This window comes from Zingiber officinale, chromosome 6A, assembly GCF_018446385.1.
Source record: "Zingiber officinale cultivar Zhangliang chromosome 6A, Zo_v1.1, whole genome shotgun sequence".
In the NCBI taxonomy this organism is placed as follows: Eukaryota; Viridiplantae; Streptophyta; class Magnoliopsida; order Zingiberales; family Zingiberaceae; genus Zingiber; species Zingiber officinale.
This window is the reverse complement of record NC_055997.1, coordinates 80,726,479-80,752,843: the sequence shown is the minus strand read 5'-3', so window position 1 is coordinate 80,752,843 and position 26,365 is coordinate 80,726,479. Positions and strand designations below refer to the sequence as shown.

Genomic DNA, 26,365 nt, shown 5'->3' with positions numbered 1-26,365 from the left:
AAAATCATTCCTACGACAAGCAAACCTACGAGGTAAAACTAAAAGGGGGAAGAAGGCAACTGTTTGTTAGCCAAGAAGGCGCGAACGAGCTGCCGTGGCTGCCTCGGCGCAAACGTCGGAACCTCGTGGCCGGCGCCCCGGATGGTGACGAAGGTGAGCCCTTGATCGTACACGATCCTCCATCCGCCGACCTCTTGCCGATCGTACCACGCCGTCCACTCTTGCACCGTTTTGAGGCCGAGCTTTCTGAGCGTGTACCGCGTGGCCGTCACCGGAATCCTGCCATCGGCGTCGCCGCTGTAAACCCAAACCCTGACGCCTCCATCCACGAGCTTGCGGATGACCGGAAGAATGGATGCAGGAGAATCGTTCCAATAGTTGATCACGTCACTGAAGCACGCACGCACGTAATTAAACTTAGTCGCCAGATCAAATTAAAATCGATGAACAGAGGAGAATTCGTCGTCACCTGCAGTGAGTCCAATTGTAAGGGATGCTCCCAGATACATTGGCATGCAAAGCTTCCTGCACGTCTCCCCTGTTGAAGTACGCTTCGGTGTAATAATACGCACAAGGATCGTACCCTGTCGGCTTCTGATGCCATTGGCTCTGCAATCCAAACAGAATTCAAAGTTACATAGATCAATCAACTATACTCGATGTTAATTTCTGATGATCTTTACGTGTCTGGAGGCGAGTTTAGGGGCGACTCCGCTGATGAAATGGCCATTCTTGGTGGAGATCCCCGAGGCGCTGGCGGCGGAGTCGAGGCAGACCGGCGCATACAGACTGTACATGTCGATGATGTCGTAAACGGCATAGTACGCGTCGAGGGCCGCATTGCAGGCGTCCGTCGAGTTCTCGTCAGTGAAGTTGCAGTTGCTCTTCACGTCGTGGTACACTTGGTCGGAGATCACTGCGTGGTCCCAGGCGTAGTCGATCATGCCGGTTTGATCCGTGTCGTCGTCCAGCAAGGCGTTCCCGATCTGAAGAAGAGCAAACGGTTAGTGATCTGTAGCCGAGCTTCTTGGAGATTTTTCAGACGAGGGGGACTGAGCAGGAGAGTCCGACCATGAAGCCCTTGAAGTTGATGAAATCCTCCGGCGAAACGCGTTTGTTTTCGTCGAAGATTTTCTCGGAGAGTTGCGGTACGTAGTGCCCTGCGTAGCTTTCTCCGGCGATGAAAAAGTCGTGAGATTTGAACTGGGGGAATCTCTTGAACCAGTTGAGGAGGAAGATGTAAGAGTCTTCAGCTGTGATCGAGAATGAAACGTAAATTAGTCGTGGAAATCTATTAGAATGATTGGAATTAAGATTGTTGTTGTGTGATTTTACCAGTGAACTTATCTCCGATATTGTTCAAGTCGGAGCTTGTGTTCGTGTAAGAAAATCCTACTCCGACAGGGGCCTCGATGAAGAGCAAGTTGGCCTCTGAAATTGTGAAAGAAAAAAATCAGTTTTTTTTAAAAATTTTTTGTTTGTTTTTTAGATTCATATATCTTCTTCTTCCAAAATAATAATAATAATAATAATAATAATAATAATAATAATAATAATAATAATAATAATTGCCTTTGTTCCAGGATTGTTGGTTGAGCATCAGCTCTGGCACATGCTTCTGCGTGAGAAAGGGCCCTAATTCCTCTGCCTCTCCGTAGCCAATGGAAGAACAACCAGGCCCTGCAAATAAAAGAGTACTTTTAGCCATTTTGTTTATATTTACGATTGATCTAAACAAAGGTAAATGACAGAGAATTAAAAGAGGAATATGAAGAATGTAGTAGTACGTAGTACCTCCATTGAGCCAGAGGAGGAGTGGCCTGTGGGCGGCGTTGTCGGCGGCCTCGAAGAACCAGTAGAAGATCGCCCGGCCGTGGCTCTCGTTCACGGTCACGTAGCCGGCGAACTGGCGGAAGCCCACCGGCGGTTGGCCGGGGAGCCGCCTCACCTGGTCGGCTTGCTGCTGACTCGACGGCGCCGCCGCCGCCTCCGCTCTCAACTCTCTCGCAAAATTACAAGTAAAAGAGCACGACAATAACAGGAAGAAGACAAGTAATGGAGAAGAAGAAGAGAATTCCATGGTGCAAACAATATAATTGAACCACTGCAAGAGAATACGAAGAACACAGTGATTGCCAGTATTTATAGCGTCTGGGAGAATTTAAATATTGTTTTAATTTTATAGATTAATCGTTGTAAACATTAATTGGAAGGATAAGAGAGTGAGCACGATTTATGGATCTTGAATTTTGATTTATGAAAAACGTAAGAAAAAAATTGGAAACTGGATAAAGAAATTGCATTCCGTGGTTATCACTTTCGATTTTACTTTCTAAAAAAATAATACAGATAATTGCCACTTTAGTTTTTAATTTAATCATATTTTACTACATACGTATTGCTTAAACTATAATTTTTTAAATATTATTTCGTGGCAAGAAAACTTGAACGCTACGCGTATTGCCAGTTTAGTTGAATTAAATATTGCGTTGGATCTTCTTTAAGACCATTTATTTTTATACTATTTATTTTAATATCTAATCGGCATTATATCCACCATTATATTCAATCGTTAAGGATTCTAATCCAATTTAATTGGGAAAAAGAAAAAAGATTCTTTTTTATCAAATCATTAGTGTTCTATGGTGATTTTGTTATCTTAAAATGATAATAGCAAAATTATACTATCACATAGAAAGAATAGTTATAATTTTGTAGCTACTACAATATGGAAAAAAATTAAAATTAAAATTAAAATTATTTAAAGCCCTTGAAAAAAATTCAAATGATATTTTTTTTTGTCTAAACCTAACCGTTATGGATTACACCTCATAACCAGTTATAAATCTCTTAATGAGATCTAATTTAATATATTGTGTGTGCCATTTAACTTGTGCCTTTCAAAGTTTAAGATTTAATATTTACATTATGACCTCTTAAAGTTATTAGATCTTAAATCATAGTTACTAATCCGGTGGTAAGGACGCGTGGAGATCAAAGGTCAGGAGGGTCAACCCTAAAGTCCTGCCGAGCGGATAGGTCATCCGATCGCCCGGCCGAAAATCCCCCCAGGCCGGACGGAAGACAGCTCGACCACGGGTCGGGTTTCCGACGCTCAAGGTAAAAGAACTGTCTTTCCGAGTGGCCAGGCTGCTCAGTCGAAGCACAGATCACTGAGGTGTGATCCCAGCCGAGCACAGGACCGAGGATCTTCCCGCTCGGGCCAATACATACATGTACTCGAGGGATAGGAGCGCCAAGCGGCAAGACCGCCTGGCCCTGGAACCGACAAGAGACTCAAAAGGACGAAAGAGACAGTTGGTAAACATCATCCTCGAGACGTCTGCCGCTGACAAGCAGCATGGTCGGCGGCCGGACCGGACAGAGTATCGTACGGTGGAAGTTTCCACTGTCACGTCAGAGATATGCTCAGACGATTGCGGAAGGGTGTCAGACATACTTTTCTGACACACTCATTTGGAGGTATGTTTGGGGAAACGTGCACGCATCGAGAAGCGTGCTCGCGCCTCCCTGGGGTCCTATATAAGGACCCCAAACTTCGACGGAGGTATGCAGAATTCTCATCACTGTAGCCACAGTTACTCTGCCTCTTTTATTCTTCGCCTGACTTGAGCATCGGAGGGTCGTTGCCGAGAACCCCCTCCCGGCTCGACTTATATGCAGGTTCGCCAGAGATTCACATCACCAGTCGGAGTCAGCGGAGAGCACCACGCCCCCCAGCGTCTATCGACTCAGCGCTCAGACAGGATCAAATTGGTGCCATCTGTGGGAACATACCTGAATCTGAGCAGAGACGATGGAAAAAGTTGGACGCCAACTCATGGTGACGCTCTCTCCCGAAGAACTAGACGCGCTCGTCCAAGCGCGAGCGGCAAAGATTGTCGAGCAACAGCAGAAGGCCCAAGCCGATCGGATAGCACAGCAGGTAACGTCGGCATCGGGCGGTCGAGTGGCACCAGAAGACTGGCCGGAGCAGCTCTCAATATGGGGTCAAAACAAAGGTCCGACCGACACCCAGGTGGAAGCCCCACCCGCCCCGATACCATTCCATCGGGCTTTATTCCAAACACCATCAGAAGTCGCTCAGGCCAACCTCGACCGAGGATCTTTATCCGACGAAGCTCCCATTCAAGACAATAGAAAGGGCAAGGCGCCCCCGAGCGGACTTGTCACTTGAGCGGATCAACCGACAATTCTCCGACGCCATCCTGAGAGACCCACTACCAAGGCACTGTTAAAGTGTATACTAAAAGCCTAGCTTTTGGTATAAACATTTATCTAGAAATAAGAATCACATTGGTCAAATGTCTACATTTGTAATAAATGTAGTTGTTCAATTAATTTATATTGTAGATAACATGGTGTGTGGTGTCACACACAGAGGATCATGTTATCAGTACCTTATAAATTATAAACAGTAGCTCACAACCAAGATGGAAAGGAACAAACCATTTGAAGGTCGTAGTGTAATTAGGTATTAGTTTATCTTAACTATATAATTACACTAGTACACTTAGAGTGTATTGAGTAGGACCATTAGAGGTCGTTTCTTTTATACTGACTTTATAAAGAAACAAAGACCTCAGTTATTATGGAAGTGTGTGCTCTTAATCCTAATATAATAACAAGCACATATATTTGATATTTATTTATTTAATTTGTCAATGGGTGAGATTTAGTTCGATGAATCAATAAGCCCGATAAGTTGGGAAATGATATCACTTATAGTGTGTGTTGTTGATTATAGAAGGAAACTGTGTCCTAGAGATACTAGGTTGAGAATGTCCCCAAGAGGAGCTCAAAAGGATTATCATGTTAAACCCTGCAGGTGGACTTAGTCCGACATGACGATGAAGTTGAGTGGTACTACTCTTGGAACTAGATATTAATTAAGTGAGTTGTCAGTAACTTACTTAATTAGTGGACATTTGTTATCTTAAACACAGGGAGACTAACACACTCATAATAAGAAGGAGCCCAAAAATGTAATTTGGGATTGGTGCGGTAGTTCAATAATAATTCTCTAGTGGAATGAATTATTATTGATAAAATTAAGTTGTGTGTTCGGGGCGAACACGGGATGTTTAATTTTATCGGGAGACCAAAACCAATTCCTCCTCTCGGTCCCTATCGTAACCTCTTAATTATAGAGTACTATACCCACCTATACTCACCTTCTTACCCATCCTATAGGGGGCCAGCCAAGCTAGCTTGGAGACCAAGCTAGGGTCGGCCATGTTTTGGTTCATGGGTGAATTCATGTGGCCCGCCCTAGCTTGAACTCAAGCTTAGGTGGCCGGCCCTATTAAAATAAAAAGGAATTTTATTTTTTAAATTTTTCTCATGTGGATAACATGATTTAAAAGAGAGTTTAAAAATTTAAATCTTTCCTTTTATAAGATTCTACAAAAGATTAAGAGAAGAGTTAAATCTTTTTTTCTTATTTGTAGATTAAAAGGTTGATTTTAATTTTGGTAAAAACTTTCCTTTTAATCATGTTCATGATTTAAAAGAGAGTTTAAAAATTAAATATCTCTTTTATAAAGCTTCTACAAGAATTAAGAAAAGATTAGATATCTTTCCTTATTTGTAGATTGGAAGAGATTTTAATTTTTTAAAGATAACTTTATTTTTATCCACATGTTTAAAAGAAATATTTTAATTTATAAAATTTCCTTTTTATTGACCATCATGAAGGGAAAATTATTAGAGAAATTTTTTATAAAATTTCCGGAAACAAATTAGGAAAGTTTTAATTCTTGATTGAATTAAATTTCCTTTGCTTGGTTTAAAGTGGCCGGCCACATTGTTGATGAGAAAAAAATTATTTTTAATAAATTTTTCTTATCAATGGCAAAAGAATTAAGGAAATTTTTATTTAAATTTCCTTATTTGCCAAGGCCAAGGATTATAAAAGAGAGGGTAGAGGTGCCTTCATGGCTAACAACTCTATTATTTTTCCTCTCTCTTTTTCTTCCTTGGTGTGGCCGGCCATCCTCTCCTCCTTTCTTCTCTTTGATGGCCGAACCTCATCCTTCTTGTGGAGACTCATATGGTGGCCGGATCAAGTTTAGAGAAGAAGAAGAAGAAGGAGAGAAAGAAAGCTTTGTTTCTAGCATCCCTTGGAGCATGGTGGTGGTGGCCGAACCTCTTCATCCTAGAAGAAGTTTTGATGGCCGAAACTTGCAAGGAAGAAGAAGGTGCTTGGTGGTTCTCATCTCGGAAGATCGTTGCCCACACAACGTCCGAGGTTAGAAGAGGAATACGGTAGAAGATCAAGAGGTTTTTTTAAAAGGTATAACTAGTAATTTTTCTTTCCGCATCATACTAGTTATTTTTGGAAATAATACTAAATACAAGAGGCATACGATTCTAGAGTTTCGAATTTGTTTTTGATATAGTGTTCTTTTGTTTTTATTTTCCTTGTGATTTGATTGTTCTTTTCGGTTAACCTAAAGTTATTTTAGGAAATTAAATATTAGCGTTCTATAAAAGGTTTTGTCTAGTCGGTGGTGATTGCTCCCATATCCAAGAAGGTCATGTGCCTCGCCACGTCAGTACTGGGAACCGATTATGGAAATTAATATTTAATGGAATTAGTAACTTAAGGTGACTTGGGTCGAACGTGTTAAGTTCCGCAGGAGATCCAAGTCAAAACCTAAAAGAACAAATAGATTAAGTTTTGGATCAAACGTGTTAAGTTCCGCAGGCGATCCAAAATTTAATTTAAAAGAACACATGGTAGCTAGGAAAAGGTTCAGACCTTTGTATAAAATTTTTGTACAGTGGAACCTCTAGGCTTTCCGAGTAGCAACCAACAGGCACTACACGCCCCCGGCGATTGGAGAATACAATGGGACCACCGACCCAGATGACCATCTGGGTAAGTTCGATAACACAACCATTTTGCATCAATATACGGATGGTGTGTAGTGCCGGGTGTTCCTCACCACCCTTTCTGGATCGGCGTAACGATGGTTCCGGAGGTTGCCAGATGGGTCGATCACAAGCTTCAAAGAGATCCGCACGGCTTTCCTCCATCATTTCGGGGCAGCAGGCGCTACTAGAAGACTAGCGTCAGCATGTTCACCATCAAACAAGGCTCGAAGGAGTCACTCCGAGCCTACATCCAGCGTTTCAACCAGGTGGCCATGGACATCCCGACGGTCACTTCAGAAACTATGATGAACGCGTTCACGCAGGGGCTTGTAGACGGTGATTTCTTCCGCTCACTCATCAGAAAGCCTCCTCACGACTACGACCATATGCTGCACAAGGCCAATGAATATATCAACGTAGAGGAAGCCCAGGCGGCTAAAAGGAAGGAAGCATCATCTGAACCACCGACCTCAGTTGAGCGGAAGCCTCCCACTAACTACCATCCACCTAGAGGACCCCGGGCGGAAGCAACCCGACCTCATCAGCAAACAAGGTCGCACGTCGTTCAACAAGTAGCGGTCGATCGCCCTAAGCCAAAAGGGAAGATATGGACTCCCATGTTTTGTTCGCTTCATTAGTCAGCAACCCACAACACACGCGATTGTCGGAGCCTCCCCCAATCACTCATCCTACGCCGAGGAATTATCACTGTCGATCACCTTCATCGGACCGGCGACACCGACACCAGAGCCCTGGTCGGCGTGTAGAGAGGGAATCCCCCCGAGCGGCAACGTCATCAACAGCCCAGGACTCAACCTCGGGCATCACATGAGCGTCCCAGGCAATCCGCTCGGGAGGAAGAGAATAGAAGCAACGCGTCCCGAGGAGAAATCAACATCATTGCTGGTGGACCAACCGGAGGTGACTCCAACAGGGCAAGGAAGGTGCATGCGAGGCAGCTTACGATCCATGCGGTTGGCTGCAGTCAGGAGCGGGCGAACGGGACCGAGATCAGCTTTGGACCTAGGGACCTCGAGGGAGTCGAAGTCCCGCATGATGACACCCTCATCATCCGAGCGGTAATAGCTAACTACACTATTCACCGCATCTTTATTGATACAGGCAACTCGGTCAACATAATCTTCCAGAAGGCCTTCGACCAATTACAAATCGACCGAGCCGAGTTGCTGCCGATGACAACTCCCCTCTACGGGTTCACCGGTAATGAAGTTTTGCCGGTCGGATAGGTCCGGCTGGCTATCTCGCTGGGAGAGGAGCCGCTCAGAAGAACGCGGACTGCTAACTTCATCGTAGTCAACGCTCCCTCCGCGTACAATGTGATCTTGGGGCGACCGGCTCTCAACGAGTTCTGAGCGGTCGTCTCTACCTTCTGCCAGAAAATCAAATTCCCAATAGAAGATCAAGTAGGGGAGGTCTGAGGAGACCAGCTGGCAGCCGGGCAATGCTATATAGAGATGGTCATAGCCAAAGCTAGAGGCGCTCGGAAAGTGTCATGAGTCGAGGTAAACGCTATAACTGAAAAACCCCCCACATTAATTTACGAGGAAAAAGAGGAAGTACAAATCCACCCTACCCGACCGGAGGCCACGACTTTCATAGCGTCCGACCTGGAGGCAAGCCAGAAGGAGGAGCTGGTCAAATGTCTCCAACAAAACTGCAACGTCTTTGCTTGGTCGACTCACGAGCTGCCGGGGGTCTTGCCGAGTGTAGCACAGCACGAGCTTCATGTCCGACCGGACACCCGACCAGTGAAGCAAAGGAAGAGGGACTTCAGTGCTGAACAGAATGTCATCATCCGGGCGGAAGTAGAGAAGCTCCTGGAAGCCGGCCACATACGAGAGGTACAGTTCCCAAGCTAGCTTGCAAATGTGGTACTAATCTCCAAGTCGGCCAACAAATGGAGGGTCTGCATCGACTTCCGGAACTTGAACAAGGCATGCTCAAAGGATTTCTACCCTTTACCCCGGATCGACCAACTAGTTGACTCTACCGCCGGGTGCAAGCTGATATGCATGCTAGATGCTTATCAGGGTTACCACCAGGTGTCGCTCGCCCGAGAAGACCAAGAGAAAATCAGCTTCGTTACAGCGGACGACACTTACTGTTACAACGTGATGCTGTTCGGGCTAAAGAATGCTGGCGCAACATATCAACGGCTGATGAACAAAGTGTTTCGGGGGCAGATCGGGCGCAACTTGGAGGTCTACGTAGACGATATACTCATCAAATCACTCCGAGCGACAGATCTTTGCAAAGATATGGAGGAAACCTTCCAGACACTAAGGAAGTACGGAGTCAAGCTGAACCTACAAAAGTGTTTGTTCGGAGTAAAAGGTGGGCGTTTCTTAGGATACATTGTCACCGAGCGGGGTATCGAGGCAAACCCTAGCAAGGTTAAAGCACTGCAAGATATGCCGCCCCCAGAAATCTGAGGGAAGTTCAACGTCTTACCGGTCAGATAGCGGCTCTATCACGATTTATCTCTAGAACGACTGACCGGAGTCTCCCTTTCTTCAAGATCCTGCGAAGAGCTACAAAATTCCAATGGGACGAGGGGTGCGATCGGGCGTTCGAGGAGCTGAAGATGTACCTAAATTCTTTACCTGTGCTGGCTAAGCCAAGCGTAGGCGAGCTGCTCCGCATATACCTGTCCTCCACCGAGCATGTTGTCGACTCGACGCTGGTGAAAGGAAGCGAAGAGGAGCAGCCCATGTATTTCCTGAGTCACATTTTAAAAGATGCCGAGTCTCGCTACACTGGCCTCGAGAAGCTTGCGTTCACTTTAGTTCTCGCCGCTCGTAGACTCCGCCCGTATTTCTTGGCGCATACGATCATCGTTATGACAAATAGCCCGCTGGGAAGAGTGCTCCTGAATCCAAAGGCGTTCGGGCGGCTCATCAAATGGACGACCGCCCGAACGCCGAATCTCAGTGAATTCGACATTCAGTATCAAGCCCGTTCGGCGATTAAGGCGCAGTCCTTGGCAAATTTTGTAATGGAGGTACACAATCCTGAGCCCGAAGCTTCATGGAAAGTATTTGTGGATGGGTCATCCACCCGGCTCGGTAGCGGAATTGGTATTTTGCTGCTTTCTTCTCAAGAAGAGCGGATGCATCTATCCGTCCGTCTGGATTACCGGGCAACAAATAATAAGGCGGAATATGAGGCCCTCATAGCCGGCCTACAGGCCGCGCGGCATGTGGGAGCCCGCTGGGTGATACTGTACTCTGACTCCCAATTGGTCGCTTAGTAACTCTCGGGGTCCTTCGAGATAAACAACGCAAGGCTCCGGCTCTATGCGGAGGCCTTTGTAAAGCTCAGAACTAACTTCGTCGAAGTTGTCATACAGAAGATCCCCCGAGCCGAGAACCAGTCAGCGGACGAATTAGCCAAGCTCGACAGCTCAATATCGTCGATCGTCATCCAACAGCCAATTGAGCAGGTGTCCTTGGTGGCGCACATCGACCGGATGGAAGACCTCACATTCCCGAGCGATTGGAGAACAACCATAATAAAATTTTTACGTTCGGAGGCCACGCGCGTCCGATCGGGAGGAAGCCCAACTATTGAGGAGAAGAGTCGGTCGGTTCATACTCATTGGGGGTCAGCTTTACAAAAAGACATTCTCTCGTCCACTGTTGAAGTGTGTCAGCTCGGAAGACGCAGAATATATTCTCCAGGAAGTACATCAAGGATTTTCTGGAGGTCATCCGGGTGGGCGATCGTTGGCTAGGAAGATCCTGCTGGCCTGATACTTTTGGCCAACTCTACAGGAAGACGCCGCTCGGACCGTCGCTACCTGCCTTTCCTGTCAGAAGTTCCACAGCTTCTCCCATAGACCAACGGAGAGGATGAAGGCGTCTATTGTGTTCTGCTCGTTCGACCAGTGGGGTATGGATATAGTAGGACCTTTCCTTATGGCGATCGGGCAGCGAAGGATTTTATTAGTGGCGGTCGACTATTCCTCCAAGTGGGTCGAAGCCGAACCACTGGCCAAAATAATCGAGCAGATGGTCAAGAAGTTCATCTGGCAGCATATAATTTGTCGGTTTGACATTTCTCGTCGGTTCATTTCGGATAACGGGCGGTAGTTCGTTGGTCAGCAGCTCGGAGAATGGTGCAAGGGATACAGCATCGAACAACACTTCACTTTCGTGGCGTATCCTCAGAGCAATAGTCAAGCCGAGGTAGCCAATCGGGAGGTCCTGCGAATGCTTCAGGTTCGGCTCGATCACATGGGAGGAAGCTAAGTGGACGAGTTGCCCAGCGTGCTATGGGCCATTCGCACAACCCCAAAGGAGGGAACAGGGGTGACACTGTTCCACTTGGTGTACGGGGGCGAGGCGGTCGTCCCAGTCGAAATCGGAGTCGAGTCCGATCGGATCAAGAACTACGATGGGGACAATGCCGAGCGGAGACAGCTGGAGCTGGACCTAGTGGACGAGACGCGAGCTAAAGTAGCCGTCCGACTGATGGCGTACAAGCAAAGAATGAAGCAGAATTACAACAGGCGTGTAATTCCCAGAGGATTCCAGGTCGGCGACCTAGTATGGAAGAAGGTGAAGTCGGTCGGCGATGTGAGCAAGATGGAAGCTCCCTGGGCAGGGCCCTTCAGAGTCGTCGAAAAGCTCCGATCGGGTGCATACTACCTGGAAGATGAGGATGGACGACGACGTTAAACTCGGATGAGTCGAAGACTACAAACACACCTGGATAAATACCACCCGAACGACGACGCTATAAATCGACTTCCGAAGACAGAAGAACGGTGACTGGGAAAACAAAGGACGAGGAGATCGACCGACCGAGACAAAACCTGCTCGGGAGGCACACTTATTTGAGTTAGGCTAAAGAAAACGAGCTAACCATGCGGGAAACAAAGTTTCATTAAATAGCAATCAGTTTTTCAACCAAGCGACGAGATTACAAAACATCAACCTCATTCAAGATAATTAAAGATATGCTTGAGGATGGTAGTAAGAAGCGTCGCGTGCTCCCGGACGGGAATGTCCACGGATGCTGGAAGGTGGCCCTTGGCCTTCAGATAATCTGCCGTGGCGGTGATGGCCAACTCAAAGGCCTCGGCCAACCGGTTGCAGACCTTCTCAGTGAACTTGTTCGAGCGAATGTATTTTTGCCTCAGCGCGAGGAACTGGCTCAGCTCAGCCTCTTGGTACTCCTTGAAGACAGCGCGCGAGGCCTCAAGGGCCTCATGAAGGTTCTTCATCTCGTCCTTAAGGGCCACCACTTCAGCCGAGCGACCCTTTTTCTCAGCGTCGAGCAGGTCGAAGAACTCCTTAACGCGCTGTTCCAGGGCACGGGCCTCCACATTCTTCGCTTCCAAATCGACGATAGCGGTATTCTTCCAAGTGGTTGCGAGTTCTATCTTGCGGTCATAAGTTTTGACCTGCTTTTCGAGCTGGTCTAGCATGTATGCCTGGTCGGCCGTCTTCTTTCGTTCGACCTCCAACTGCTCCTTGGTCTTGGCCAGCTCCTTTTGCAGCTCGGCATATGAAGGGCCTTGAGAAGAGGACGACCCACCAGAAATCTTGAGATGCTTCAGCTCATCTTCTAGCAGCGCCAGACGAGCGACAACCGCTACGTCTTCCTCCCATCGCTAACAAAAAAGGAGCTTTTTATTACCGAAGGGGGGGGGCAATATAAAGAAATTTGAGCGGACAGAAGACTTACGCCGGTGGCATGCCTCATGTGACTGTTAGCTAGCAGGCCAGGAGGCATTGTGGTGACGCGGGCTCGGGCATCCGCCCATACCTCGGCAAGAGGTCCCTGGATGGCGATCATGTGCTCAGGGGCCTTGGGCCGATCCGACTCCGCGAGGTAATCCTCAGTAGAAAGATGCAGAGTGACCTTAATGGTGCGCCACCCGCCCAGCTTCGTGTGAGCGGACGCGGAGGGATTAGATGCGGGGGCGGACGACTTCGAAAGTATGACCGAGCGGCGAGGCCTCTGAGACACCGGAGGCAGGGAGCAGATCGGCTGAGCCGCAATGGGACCTGCTGGCGATTCCTGCTGGGAGGGGGTCAAGTCGGAGGAGAGGGCTTCGACGGAAGGGGCCTTGCCTCGGGGAGACAGAGGGCCCGTCCGCTCGGACACTTGCACCGCGGAGGTAGCCGAGCGAAGTGGCATCTCAACGCACCGCCTTTTCCTGTTAGCTAGCAGGGCGGGAGGCATTGTGGTGACGCGGGCTCGGGCATCCACCCATACCTTGGCAAGAGGTCCCTGGATGGCGATCATGTGCTCAGGGGCCTTGGGTCGATCCGACTCCACGAGATAATCCTCAATAGGAAGATGCAGAGTGGCCTTAATGGTGCGCCGCCCGCTCGGCTTCGTGTGAGCGGACGCGGAGGGATCAGATGCGGGGGCGGACGGCTTCGAAAGTATGACCGAGCGGCGAGGCCTCTGAGACACCGGAGACAGGGAGCAGACCGGCTGAGCCGCAATGGGACCTATCGAGCTGCCGCCGACCAGAGCATTACCCATCCACTCCATTTCCTTGGCTGCTGCCGCTTCAATCGTCTCCGCCTTTTTCTTCAAAATCCCGAACAGTACAGATTCCATTACGATGTTCACTGCAAAGAAAAGAGAAGGAAATCAGTTAGAACTCAAGGCAAATGCACAAGTGAATTTCTTACCAAAGTTGCTTGGGAGCTTGGCTCGGCTCGGACTCAAGCCGAACATGTACATCACTCCTTCAAGGAGGAGCTTGTTGATGTCGAGCTTCAGACCGGTTAGCATATTCGCCGCTTGAAAGTAGTCCGGTCGGGTCTTATATCTCTTTAGTTCGGGAGAGGTGGGTGGTCCGACCTGCCACTTGGTCAAGAAGGGGAGTCGTCCGAGAAAACGGAGGAAGAAAAAATATTCCTTCCAATGTTTGTCGGAGAAGACCAAGCCGATCCGAGACTGGAACAGATAAGTGCCCAGTTCAGATTGCTTGGGGTAATAGAAGTATTAAAAAATCTCCGGACGGAGGGGAATGTCGTGAATTTTGAACAACACAACAACCCCACACAAAAGGCGGAAGGAATTTGACTTCAGCTGGCCGAGCGGAATACTGAAGAAATTACAGACTTCGATGATGAAGGGATGAAGAGGAAACCGCAGACTGGCTGTTAACTGATCGCGGAAAAAACAAACAGTGCCACGCGGCGGTTTGTACAGCCGAGCGGAAGGCGAGGGCAAAATAAGTTTTAAATCAGAAGGGAGATCGAAGGCGTTAACTAAGCTCTCTGTGTCACGCGCGATCGAACCGTGACTCCATGGTAGTATACCATGGGCCAGGAGTGAGGTTTGCGAGCTGGTAAGAGCTGGCCATTGCCGGAATAGTGGAAAGACCAAAGGTAGAAGGAAGAGCAGGGGGTTCGACGGAAAGACGATAAGAACAGTAACCACGGAGCACAAACACAGCAAAGAATGCGGGAAAAAACACGAGAACAGAGGAGCAAGAGGCAAGAAATCCTTACGGAAAAGAAGGCGGCTGAAAGAAGAGGGCAAGGGGTCGCCGGAATGCCGAGGAACAAAGTAGCAAGAGCACTGAGTGCAAGAGAAGGCTTCTGGACACGCGAAGGCGAAAGTGCGGAGGAGGAGAACGACGAGAGCTTTATAAGGTTGAGCTCGGCCCCGCCGAACCATCGGATTCAGGTCACGGGACCCGAGGCCCATATCTGACCGTTCATTTCAAACCGCCGAAGGTCCCATCGGACGCGACGCCGTCGTCGTACGATGATGGCAGTAGCGCCATGTGACATCTGGTCATAGGAGTGCATTTAATCAGCCCCATTACGGAGCAGGGGCAGCGTGCTCCACCTTATTGGCAAGGATTTACACGCATTCCAAGGAGATCCGAGAGGCGTCAGGGTTGACTGCCAGCGGGGCGGTAGGATAATCATCAGTAGTCGCCCGAACAGCAGTACGTGACTCCATTTAGGCCGGGCGGAAGGGCATTATCGAAAGGGGTAAATCGGCTGTCACTCGGATAGACTCATAGTCCAGTTAGTCGAACTTAGCGCCTCCTTTGACTAGACTTGAGAGGGAGGCACGTGATCTGGTGGTAAGGACGCGTGGAGGTCAAAGGTCAGGAGGGTCAACCCTAAAGTCCTGTCGAGCGGATAGGTCATCCAATCGCCCGATCGGAAATCCCCTCAGGCCGGATGGAAGACAGCTCGACCACGGGTCGGGTTTCCGACGCTCAAGGTAAAAGAACTGTCGTTCCGAGTGGTCAGACCGCTCGGTCAAAGCATAGATCACTGAGGTGCGATCCCAACCGAGCACAGGACCGAGGATCTTCCCGCTCGGTCCAATACATACACGTACTCGAGGGATAGAAGCGCCGAGCGGCAAGACCGCCGGCCCTGGAACCGACAAGAGACGTAAAAGGACGAAAGGGACAGCTGGTAAACATCATCCTCGAGACGTCTGCCGCCGACAAGCAGCATGGTCGGTGGCCGGACCGGACAGAGTATCGTACGGTGGAAGTTTCCACTGTCACGTCAGGGATATGCTCGGACGATTGCGGAAGGGTGTTAGACATGCTTTTCTGACACACTCATTTGGAGGTATGTTTGGGGAAACATACACGCATCGAGAAGTGTGCTCGCGCCTCCCCGGGGTCCTATATAAGGACCCCAAACTTCGACGGAGGTATGCAGAATTCTCATCACTGTAGTCACAGTTACTCTACCTCTTTTCTTCTTCGCTTGACTTGAGCGTCGGAGGGTCGTTGTCGGGAACCCCCTACCGGCTCGGCTTCTTTGCAGGTTTGCCAGAGATTCACATCACCAGTCGGAGTCAGCGGAGAACGCCACGCCCCCCAACGTCTATCGACTTAGCGCTCGGACATGATCAGTTACTATAACATGAATGTTAAATTCTAAACTTCTAAAGATATAATTTTTGACTCATGTTGAACAGACACACAATGCAAATGCTAAATTTTAAATTTTCAAAGGTTATAACTTTTTACTCGTGTTGAACCATGAGACCTTAAATATATTAAATTAAAGCTTGTTTAGATATATACAATTGATTTAGGGTTGAACTCGTAATAATCAGATTTCAGACTCAAAAAATATTGTTTAAATCTTTTTCAGAAGATTAAAACAATTTTAGTCTTAATTTTTTTAATATTATAATAGTTACGAAATTATAACATTATGTGAAAGCTCACTTATCGAATGTAGTTGTTACAATTATATAGCAGCTATTAATTTGTAGCTACTATAAAACATCGAATTAGGTAGAAAAAAAATATAAAAAATATAAAAAAAATAAGAATAAGTTGTCCATGTACAGGATGGTTGAATAATTATACATCAGTGAGCCCTTTTGATAAGAAAAATTTGAAAAAAGAGGGTCGTACGTATAATTCTAAAACATAGAGGTCCTGGCGACTTTTGCTCGATTTAATTTTGGCATTACCATCTGCCCTTCCGAGAGTGTTGGGAAAGTTGACAATAATTAATTGAGAAGGTGGTTTTACCAAAATAATATATATTTGTGTAAATACGGATATATCGAGGGACATGCACGTAAAGTGCCACGGTTCGTTCTCCAGATTTAATTTCCACTGTTAGGCTACCAAGAGTTGACTTGGTCTACTTCTCGCTGTCCAGAAATCAATTGATTTGGAGCGAGAAGGAAAATAGGTAGGAATTAAAAATATCAAACAGAACGATATTTTAATTTTGGTCAAAACTAAATCAAATTAAAAAAAGTTTATTCACTTGAGTCCATTTTTTAAATTTAAATTGCACTATGAACGCATCTAATTTAATTTCCTAAATTATTAAATTGTCACTTTGTTAGTTCATATAATGGAATAATGGTAACACGGTAAATGAATTTTTATGAATAAATTTGATGTTGATTTAGTAAAAATTATATATTTTAATAAGATTAATTAAATAAATAATATTAAATAACTCGTTAAATTAAATAAATGAGTGAAAATATATATGTTTAGTTTATTAATATTCGTAAATAATATTTTATGACATCAATAATATTTTTATTAATATGTTAAATAAATAAATAAAATTTAAAATTTAATAAATAAATTTATATTATCAAAGGACTAATTATTAAGTTTAAAATGTAAAAAATTTTAAATAAAAATTTAAATTTAGAGGTCGATATTATTCAAAATGAATAAAGTTTAAGTTAAATTTAAATCAAATTTAAGCTTATACTCTAATCATTTGATGATTAATTATAAGTTATAGATGATTTATCTTCTTTTATATAATTTATGAATAACGAAAAATATCAGGGACGAATATAATTATTTTTACTATAATTAAATAAAATTTAAAGTCATAAAAAAGAAAGTAAGATAAATTTGAATAATTATTTTAACTCTCAAATTTATTTTAGGTTTCTCAGTTTGATTTGATTATTTTATCAAATAAGATTGGCAATAGACTGAGGGGCAATTTGATAACGGAGCTAAATTATGGGGTGAAATGACTTTTTTACATTAAATAAAAGTTAAAACGAGAAAAAGGCAAAACTTAAAAAGGACCGTTATGTCTTTCCGAGCGGAGTGTTGCCGAATCGGAGGAACGGCCTAGGGCGATCGATGGGGGAGGCGGCCATGGAGGTAGAGGTTGAGGGAACGGACTCCTACCTACGCCGGGAATCGTCTGTTCCTCATTCGTCATCATCTTCGGAGCCAGAGAAGGCGGAGATGACGATCTCTTTGCCTGAAGAAGCCGATGGAAACCCCGACCTCCCCCCGCCCGACCAAAATCCTTCTTGGTTCACTCCCAAGAGGTACGGTGCTGGCCCAGATTCATCCCGTATCTAGTTCCTGTGAATTTCTTGCCCCTGCCTCGTTGTTCCTAGGGTTTCGTTTCGATTCTTTTTCTTCAGTTTGAAAGATAGGAACCGCATTATCTAGAGTTTCTGGTCTCTTACTTCTACGGAATACGATAGGTTGGTGCCACTGAATGGTTTCTGTATTTTTGGTCATTGAAACTTCTCGAATCTGTATTATTTCAACCAGATTACATATGAGATATTTCATTTTGCTCTGTTCGTGTTGGCCATGGGCAACAGCAGAGTAAATCTACATTGTAGGTGCAGATACGCCATCAATCCTGCCCAGCCAAACTGTTGGTGAAGGGGAATATACTATGACTATCTGACTCAAACAATCAGCTGTTCTCCCTGGACAGTATCCCTCTTAGCTCATTTACCCTGCATATGCTGGAAGATGTTCTCCATGTCACTCTTCTTAAGGTTTGAGAAGAACAAGATAGGATCAGTGCCACAAGATGAGTGCAACTGTGGTATTGGAGTAATTACCAGTGAGTTAGAATAGTAATGGTGAAGGGGCATGTGTATCTTTATTGTCCATCCCCACACCCTAGGTGACAATGGTGTGGGATAGGGTGGAATAGAAAGATGAAAATATTATTGAAACATATTAACAATGTTAATTCTACACCAATCTTTGAGGATGCCAACCATCTCTTAGTCGGTGTGGGCTGTAACAGATATTGCCTAGGTATTGGGTTCAAAACCTGCCTTCTGAAAAAAAGTGGGGGCGTGGGAGGATGGAAGACAAACATTTTACTAGGAATCCTTTGAAGAAGGAAAAACATAGAGATTCTTTATGTAAATGAATCGTCAATACAGATGCAATCATGCAAGTTCCTGGTTGTTAAGAATTATTATCTACTAGGAGTTATTCAATGCTTTCGCAGCGTCGCCCTGGTGGGTGGGGGAACCCACTTCCTCCTCTCTTTTTGCATTAGCTTTTGATGTCTCCTTGATATTTCCACCCCCTTTGACTTCAAGCTCGACAGGAAGGTTGTCGTCCATTGTAACATGATACCCAATTCTATCATCAAGTAATCCAATGGAGACCATCTATTCACCGAGCTATCAACATCTTCACTCTAGTCCAAGAAGCCCCCATTCATTGTGAACCCAAATTCTAGATCATGCTTGATGGGGTTACCATCACCCTTCTCTTAGTCGTTCAACAACTCTAGACCTTTTATATGCCATGGCTAGCAGGGCTCAGTTCGTATAAACCCCAAAAAATTAAGAAAAAGGAGAAAGGGAAGCATTAATTGAAAAATATTGGTTCAAGAAATACAGAAAAAGTACAAAAAGAGGGCAGATGAGAAAATATTTATGAAAAAAAATTATGGACCTTGAAAAAAGAGATATATCTGAGCAACTTATTTTTCACAATTTGCAAGTTTCTCTCTATTTTAATCACTGCTAGATTCTACCCCATCATTTTTCACTTAGCTTGTTTGCATAATTTAAGATGAGATAAGTCAATTTTTGTTTCTTCAAACATCTTTCTTCTCTCATAAATTGGTGTTAGTTATTTCCTTTGTCTCTCTTAAGTCTTGATATGTCATCGCTCTTTTGGACTAACATGACTGGAAACTAAATCATCGCTCACTATTTCTCATCTCTTACAATTAGACATTGAAACCCTAATTTTGTTTTTGTTTGGAATACTTTCATCGCTAGAACCATAATCTATCACTTTCACTATGCAATCTTTCATAAGTTGTCTTGTTGGCCTTGTAAATTTCAGAATTGTACAATATCTTAAAAATATGCCCAATTTCAGCTTTTGAAGAAATCTCTCCTGAAGATTATTATCATCTATAATCCATTTTTCAATCTGATTGAAGATCATCTTTGTCATATTTGTTTAGTGTTTTTTCATTCCATTTTATTTTTCTATTTATGTCATTTTATATATTTGTAACATGTTGGCATATATACAATATTTATGGTCAGTCTTAAAGGAGTGTTATAGTTATTAAGATTTAGTAGTGTTGTATATGTTATGGGTTTAGTTCCATGTTAAATATATAGGTTTTTATGTTCGAATCTTCTCTCTCTGTTTGTCTTAGTGTGTGTGTGTATAGTGACATGAGGATTTCAATTCTTCTCCTCTCGTCTACCAACTGAGTTATTCCAACCATTTCCCATGCATCATCCTAGTCTAGTTCTTGTGCCTAAGGTTAGTCAAAGTTTTTAACTGCTACCAGCATTCTACAAAATGTGCACCACGAATAGGAGCTGGTGTGCAGATCCACTATCCCATAACAAGACATCATATCCTCTTGCGGGAAAACATTGGAATAGGTGGTTCCTTCCCTGAGAATCATATTTGAAAGTTTTCTACCTCATATGGCTCAATAATCTACTCTTTTTGCTTACATCATGCCTTAATCTTCCCTATGTTAATTGTATTAGATTTGTATAAAAGTTTCTCATTTTTGTGTATTGATTGGTTGTTCCTCTTTTATGAATAATAAAAATTCAACGAAATTTGCCCTTGCAACTTGAAAATACCCCTACAAATGGAGTATGGTGTTCCGAGCCCTAAAGTTTGGATCGTGTAGCAAAATGGTTACTACGAAATTGTTCTTGAACATTTTAAAAATATCTTGTTTGTGCTCATAATGGAATTCTTGCTTTAGCTAGTTATATTTGACATGCAAATATGTGCTTGGTCTTTTCCTTTATCTTATGATAAGTTGATTTTTGTTTTGTTTTGCAGGTTACTTGTGATTTTTTGTATTATCAACATGTTAAATTATGTTGATAGGGGTGTAATAGCAAGTAACGGTGTAAATGGTAGCCACAAGTCCTGCATAAATGGTACATGCAGTTCGGGCACTGGAATTCAGTAAGATTCATGCTACAATCTTTGACCGATATTCTTATAATATATTTTATATTTTTAATTATTACTTTTTGTTAGAGTTTTAGCAAAAGGATGCTTGTTTTGTCCTTTACTAAATTTTGACATGGTTCCTAAAATAAAAAATAATTATTGAAGTACTTGGGCCTTCTTAAAATTAATTGACATCTTCACCAATGGAACACATCTTGTGACAGTTGGGGCTTTGATTTTCCAAACAATATTAATATACTGAATGGGAATATTTATTCAGCAAAATAATGTGGTTGTATATAATTTTGTTAGAAACAAAAAATTTCTTAATGTTTATGGAGCTAATATGATTGACACACACTATTGTTTCTGACATAAAATTGTATTAGCATACTGACCAACATGATGCTAGAATGTAAAGGTTTGTGCATAACTACAATATTATGCTAATTTCTGAGGTCAAAATAATATACTGAAAGTTGCTGAAACTGCATTGTTGGGATGAGTTTCCACTTTCTTGGTCCAGAGAAAACTTAATGCACAATAGTTTCTTATATATGTATTTCTAGATGCTAGATGAATTAAAGTAGATATTTAAGAACTTAAATTGAACAAGCAAGCATGATTGTGTCTCAACTTCTGTTCTTAGATTAAAACTCAATTTGCTTCCTCTCTGGTTATGTTCTGACTATAAAAAAAAAAAATCATGCAGAGGAAATTTTAACCTGAACTATTTTGAAGATGGTGTACTTTCATCAGCGTTCATGGTCGGGCTTTTAGTGGCATCTCCCATTTTTGCATCATTAGCAAAGAGGTCAGTGTGTTAGTCAATTAATTTCATTATATCTTCTGTTATTTTGTAAAGGAAATTTCATTATAATAATTGCTGAAGTATGTTATTGTTATTTAGCTTTTTGTTTATCAAACCAAAGGATGTGGTTATGTAGCCCTGATTAGAAAGGAACAAATACAAACTAAGGACTCAATATTAAACGCTTTACCACTCCAAAGTGCACATGGTTTTCTTTGTTGGACCATGCCTGAAAGTTTGAATCTAGTTCTTAAATAGCTTAGTTCCCTGAACATGAATGATGAATTTCTTCATTACTTGCATAATGATGTAGATACAAGTGCTTTATTTCCATACATTTTTCATTGCTGATAGAGTTTTGGTGCATTTTATTTTGTTTAGTATTTTTCCTTGTTCTTTGACAAAATCTTGTGTTGGATTATGATATTCTTTTGATCTGTTTTGCAGCCATAATCCTTTTAGATTAATTGGAGTGGGTCTGTCAGTTTGGACTATTGCTACAGCTGGTTGTGGTGGCTCATTTGACTTTTGGTCTATAGCAATATGCCGAATGTGAGTGCTTATTTGGTGTTCCTTGTATTCTTATGGGTTTTATATAATTTTGATTCACAATGTTTAACATCTAACTCATTAATATTTCTTAGGTTGGTTGGTGTTGGTGAAGCTTCTTTCATAAGTCTTGCAGCTCCATTTATAGATGACAATGCTCCTGTTACTCAGGTTTGTTTCTGTGATAACTTAGATGTGGTTGTTCCCTATGAGATGTGTCTTTAATTGACATATGCGAGGGTTGGGAAGGAAATACCAGAACATGTACATGAGTGAACCTTGACCCAAGTTTGTGTTCCTTTCACTCCTCTCCTAGTTATCCACCAAGAAGAACAAGCTTCAACCTTTGATCAACTAACCCTTGTAATTAAAATCTTTGGTCAACTAACCTTTGTAATTAAAAAATCTTTATGATTAGTGCCTTTACAATTTGTTTTCTTGGCTTGTATTGTAATTTAGCACAACAATTTTGCAGATACGTTTGAAATTATGGTTTCTGTTGATTGTTGGTTGACTGGAACTTATGATCCTTCAGAGGATGTGGTAATATATACAAATGCCATTCTATGGGTGTGAACTGAGAAGAATCATGCTGATTCCAAGTTTCAATATGTTAGTTTCTGTACACAGTCATGTTAACATCCATGCTGAGATTTAATGAGACTTTGATCAATTGTGCTGAAGCTGACTGATTGTGTGCTGCTAGGAAAGGACTGATGTGCATATCTATATTGTTAGTGCTCTCAATCCGTGTGAGTGAGCACATTGGGCTGAATTGAGCCTAGCCTAACAAGTAAACTGGCTTGATTTTACTGAGGATGTAGGACTGGGACATAGAAACTGATGCAGGAGTATCAGGGACACAATCATCTCATTGCTAGGTGCTACTTGGAATATCGTTCTGTTCCCCAGTACAAATTTTTTTGTACAAGCACAGAACTTTTCCTAGCAATCCATGTGCTCTTCAAAAGTTAAACTTGGATTGGAAATGAAACTTAACATTTTTACTCCAACTTCGTTCTTCAAAGTTAAATCTGGATTGGAAACGAAACTTAACGTTTTTACTCCAAGTTCAACACTTATGTTCTTCTGAAGTTAAACCATATTACAGAAGTTGATTAAATATTTATTTCAAGATCGACTTCCAGGTCGTAGGCGAGGTACTAGGCTTTCTTGGATATGGGATCATCCACTACTTCCTAGACAAAGTCTTTCAAAGAAATTGAATCTTTAAACTTCTCACAATAACCTTAGGTTTAACTATAGAGACCTCAATCAAAGCACAAGATCGAAACACAAACCGAAGCACAAAAACGAAAACACGAAATTGCTAGCCTCTTGTGTTGGTATTTCAGGATCCATACAAAGAAAACAAAACTAGTTGTACTACGGAATAAATAACTAATTATACCTTTCTTCGTAGACAATGACCTCTTGATCTTCTGCCGTATTCTTCTCTTCTTCTTGGACGCCGTGTGGGCGACGATCTATTAAGACAAAAACATCCGAACCCTTTTTGTTTCCAAGCCGCCTACCATCAAAGGATGCTGTACAAAGTAAAACCTAAAATCTCGTGTATTTAGGAACCACGAGTTAGGCCTTTATATAGAAAACAAGAAATAAGCCAAAAGACCAAACTACCCCTATACTTATTCTAACACTTCCCCTCAAGCTTGAGAATATAGATCATATACGCCAAGCTTGTTACATATGTAGTCAATCCGAGGACCTCTAAGTGATTTAATGAATATATCTGCTAGCTGATCATTTGAGTTGACAAAACTAGTAGATATTTCTCCAGATATGACTTTCTCTCTGACAAAGTGACAGTCAACTTCAATATGCTTTGTTCTCTCATGGAAGACTAGATTTGAGGCAATATGCATAGCGGCCTGGTTGTCACATATGAGTGACATTTGTGTAACCTCTCCAGACCTTAGTTCCTGAAGCAACTGTTTTAACCATATAAGTTCTTGACTAGCAATAGCCATAGCTCGATATTCTGCCTCTGCACTGGATCTTGCCACAACATTCTGTTTTTTGCTTTTCCAAGAAACAAGGTTACCTCAAACAAATATCTAAAATCCAGTGGATCTTATCGGAGGAGATCTACCCAATCTGCATCGAATATCCCACGACTTGAGTATATCCTTTGTCTTCGTATAGAAGACCCTTTCACAGTGCTCCACGATATATCGAGCAATGCGAGTCACTGCGTCCCAATGTTCTTTGCGTGGAGGCTAAGCCCGACTTACTACACTCATGAATGAGATATCCGGACGGTGTGATGGGTAGCAGTTTCCTGATCGCCTATCTGTTCGGGATCTGAAAAGGCTCCCACGATTTGGTAGGAGCTTGACATTAGGATCCATGAGATTGTCGACTATCTTTGAGTTTAACATTCCTGTTTCTTCCAAAATATCCATTCATACTTCCTTTGGGATATAATGATCCCATCTTTAGACTGCGCCACTTCTATCCTAGAAAATATTTGAGTTTGCCAAGATCCTTTGTCTGGAAATGTTTGAAAAGATGTTGTTTTACTTGTGAAATCCCAAGATGATCATTACACTGTGATGACAATATCATCAACATAAACCACTACGTAGATGCAACCGGTAGATGAGTGGCGATAAAAAGCAGAATGATCAACCTCGAGTCATGCCAAACTGCTGAATTACGGTACTAAATCTATTGAACCATGCTCGGTGTTGCTTGAGACCGTATAAAGATTTCCTATGGTGAAAACGAAGACTCCCCTGAGCAGCAAAACACGGAGGTTGCTCCGTGTAAACTTCCTCGGCAGGTCACCGTATAGAATGCATTTTGATGTCGATTGATGAAGGGGCGATGGCGGTGCAGTGATAGGCGGAAAAAAGCCTTGAAGATATCTTGGCGGGAGAAAAGGTGTCTCCATAATCCAATCGAATACAGAGTATAGCCCTTAGCGACAAGGCGAGCCTTAAGCCGATCAACCGTGCCGTCTACACCAACTTTTACAGTAAACACCCATCGACACCAACCAGCGACTTCCGGAGGTAGAGGCGAGATCCCAAGTCCACTGCTGTAATGCACTCGTTTCATCGTAGCTTTGTTTCCATCTGGATGAGCAAAGGCATCACTGCAGTCTTTGGAAGAGAAACAGAAGACAAGGAAGATATTCAATAATAATAGGAAGGGAAAGACGATGATAGCTCAAAGAAACATAGTGAGGAGAAGGATTACAGTGGAGCACGTACCCTTCGAGTGTAATAGGAACATCGGGTCGGGAAATGAGGCCGGAGGAAGCGACGAAGGACTTGGCTCAAGATGTGCTCGCGTGAGTGTCGGTGTTGGCGTGGCGGGGCGAGCAGTCGGCGTTGATAAACTGCAAAGGAGGAGGCGAGGTCGGAGAAGATAGAGGCCTCCGGAGGACAAAAGATAGTCACTGGCGCAGGTGGAGAGGGAGAAACCTCGGAAGCGGAAGGAGCAAAAAAAGAAACCGACTCAAAGAATGTGACATGAGATGAAGTACCGACGAAGGGTAGGAGAATAACACTTGTACCCTTTACGAGACCGTGGGTACCAAGGAAAACACACTTATGAGACCGGGAGAGAGTTTGTCAGCCGGATTAAGAGCGTAAGCAAAACATATAGAACCAAAGACCCAGGTGGTAGAAGATGAAGGGACTGATGTGGATACAGTACCTGATGAGGTATACCCTGGAGAGTGGATGAAGGCATGCGATTAATGCGATAAAACGCAGTAAGTCCGACATCAACGCAAAACTGATGAGGGACATGAGAATGGAGAAGAGAAGTCCGAGTCGTCTCGAGGAGATGACGATTTTTGCATCTGTTGAGGGGTATGAGGGCAAGACGTGCGATGCAACACGCCATGAGATGTCAAGAAGGTACGAAAGTGAGTAGACAAATACTCGCGTGCTTTATCACTTTGCAAAATTCGAAGGGAAGTACCAAATTGAGTTTTTATTTCAAGGAAAAAGGATTCAAAAATAGAAAACAATTCTAAACGATCCTTCATTAGATATAGCCATGTACAACGGGAAAAATCGTCTATAAAAGTAACAAAATATCTTGACCCCATTGTGGAAGAAATACGACTCAGACCCCAAACATCAGAATGAACCAAAGCAAAAGGAGACATAGCCCGACTCTCAATGCGAGGAGAAAAAGAACTACGAACATGCTTACCTAATTGACACGACTCACAAGATAAAGACTCTAAGTGAGAAAGACTAGGATGTAACTGTTTCAACTTATTAAGACCTGGATGTCCTAACTGAGCATGAATAAGTAGTGGAGATGTTGCCGCCGAACCAATAAAAGAGGGTTGTTGAAGCCGATATAGGCCATGGGATTCACATCCGAAGCCAATCATCCTCCCCGTACTCCGGTCCTGTAAGAAAACA

At 43.5% G+C, this 26,365-nt stretch overlaps 2 protein-coding genes across 2 annotated transcripts in view; one reads left to right on the top strand and one right to left on the bottom strand.

The window, feature by feature from the left end:
• Positions 1-38: 38 nt before the first annotated feature.
• LOC121994114 (serine carboxypeptidase-like 34) lies at positions 39-5,207 on the bottom strand. The gene is made up of 7 exons (XM_042548268.1): positions 5,186-5,207; positions 1,573-1,680; positions 1,336-1,431; positions 1,072-1,253; positions 684-986; positions 470-609; positions 39-390 (listed from the first exon to the last, which is right to left on the bottom strand). Exons 1-7 carry the CDS (start codon positions 5,205-5,207, stop codon positions 39-41), a joined length of 1,203 nt encoding a protein of 400 aa, XP_042404202.1.
• A 12,253-nt stretch (positions 5,208-17,460) lies between these two features.
• Positions 17,461-26,365, top strand: part of LOC121996710 (probable sphingolipid transporter spinster homolog 2) — a 32,261-nt gene continuing 23,356 nt past the window's right edge. Inside the window, exons 1-5 of the mRNA XM_042550778.1 lie at positions 17,461-17,709; positions 20,477-20,605; positions 21,306-21,407; positions 21,852-21,956; positions 22,049-22,124. Coding sequence (XP_042406712.1) covers positions 17,516-17,709; positions 20,477-20,605; positions 21,306-21,407; positions 21,852-21,956; positions 22,049-22,124 — 606 coding nt within the window. The 5' untranslated portion in view covers positions 17,461-17,515. The remainder of the gene's footprint in view (positions 17,710-20,476; positions 20,606-21,305; positions 21,408-21,851; positions 21,957-22,048; positions 22,125-26,365) is intronic.

What these genes read in the sequence shown, in the direction of transcription:
- LOC121994114 (XM_042548268.1), bottom strand. Translation starts at nt 5,207, where the DNA reads ATGGGTAAGAAGGTGAGTATAG. An exon ending in GGGTAAGAAGGTGAGTATAG is followed by an intron (nt 1,681 to 5,185) that starts GTGGGTATAGTA and finishes TTTTATTTGCAG; the next exon opens with GGCCTGGTTGTTCTTCCATT. An exon ending in CCAACAATCCTGGAACAAAG is followed by an intron (nt 1,432 to 1,572) that starts GCAATTATTATT and finishes TCACAATTTCAG; the next exon opens with AGGCCAACTTGCTCTTCATC.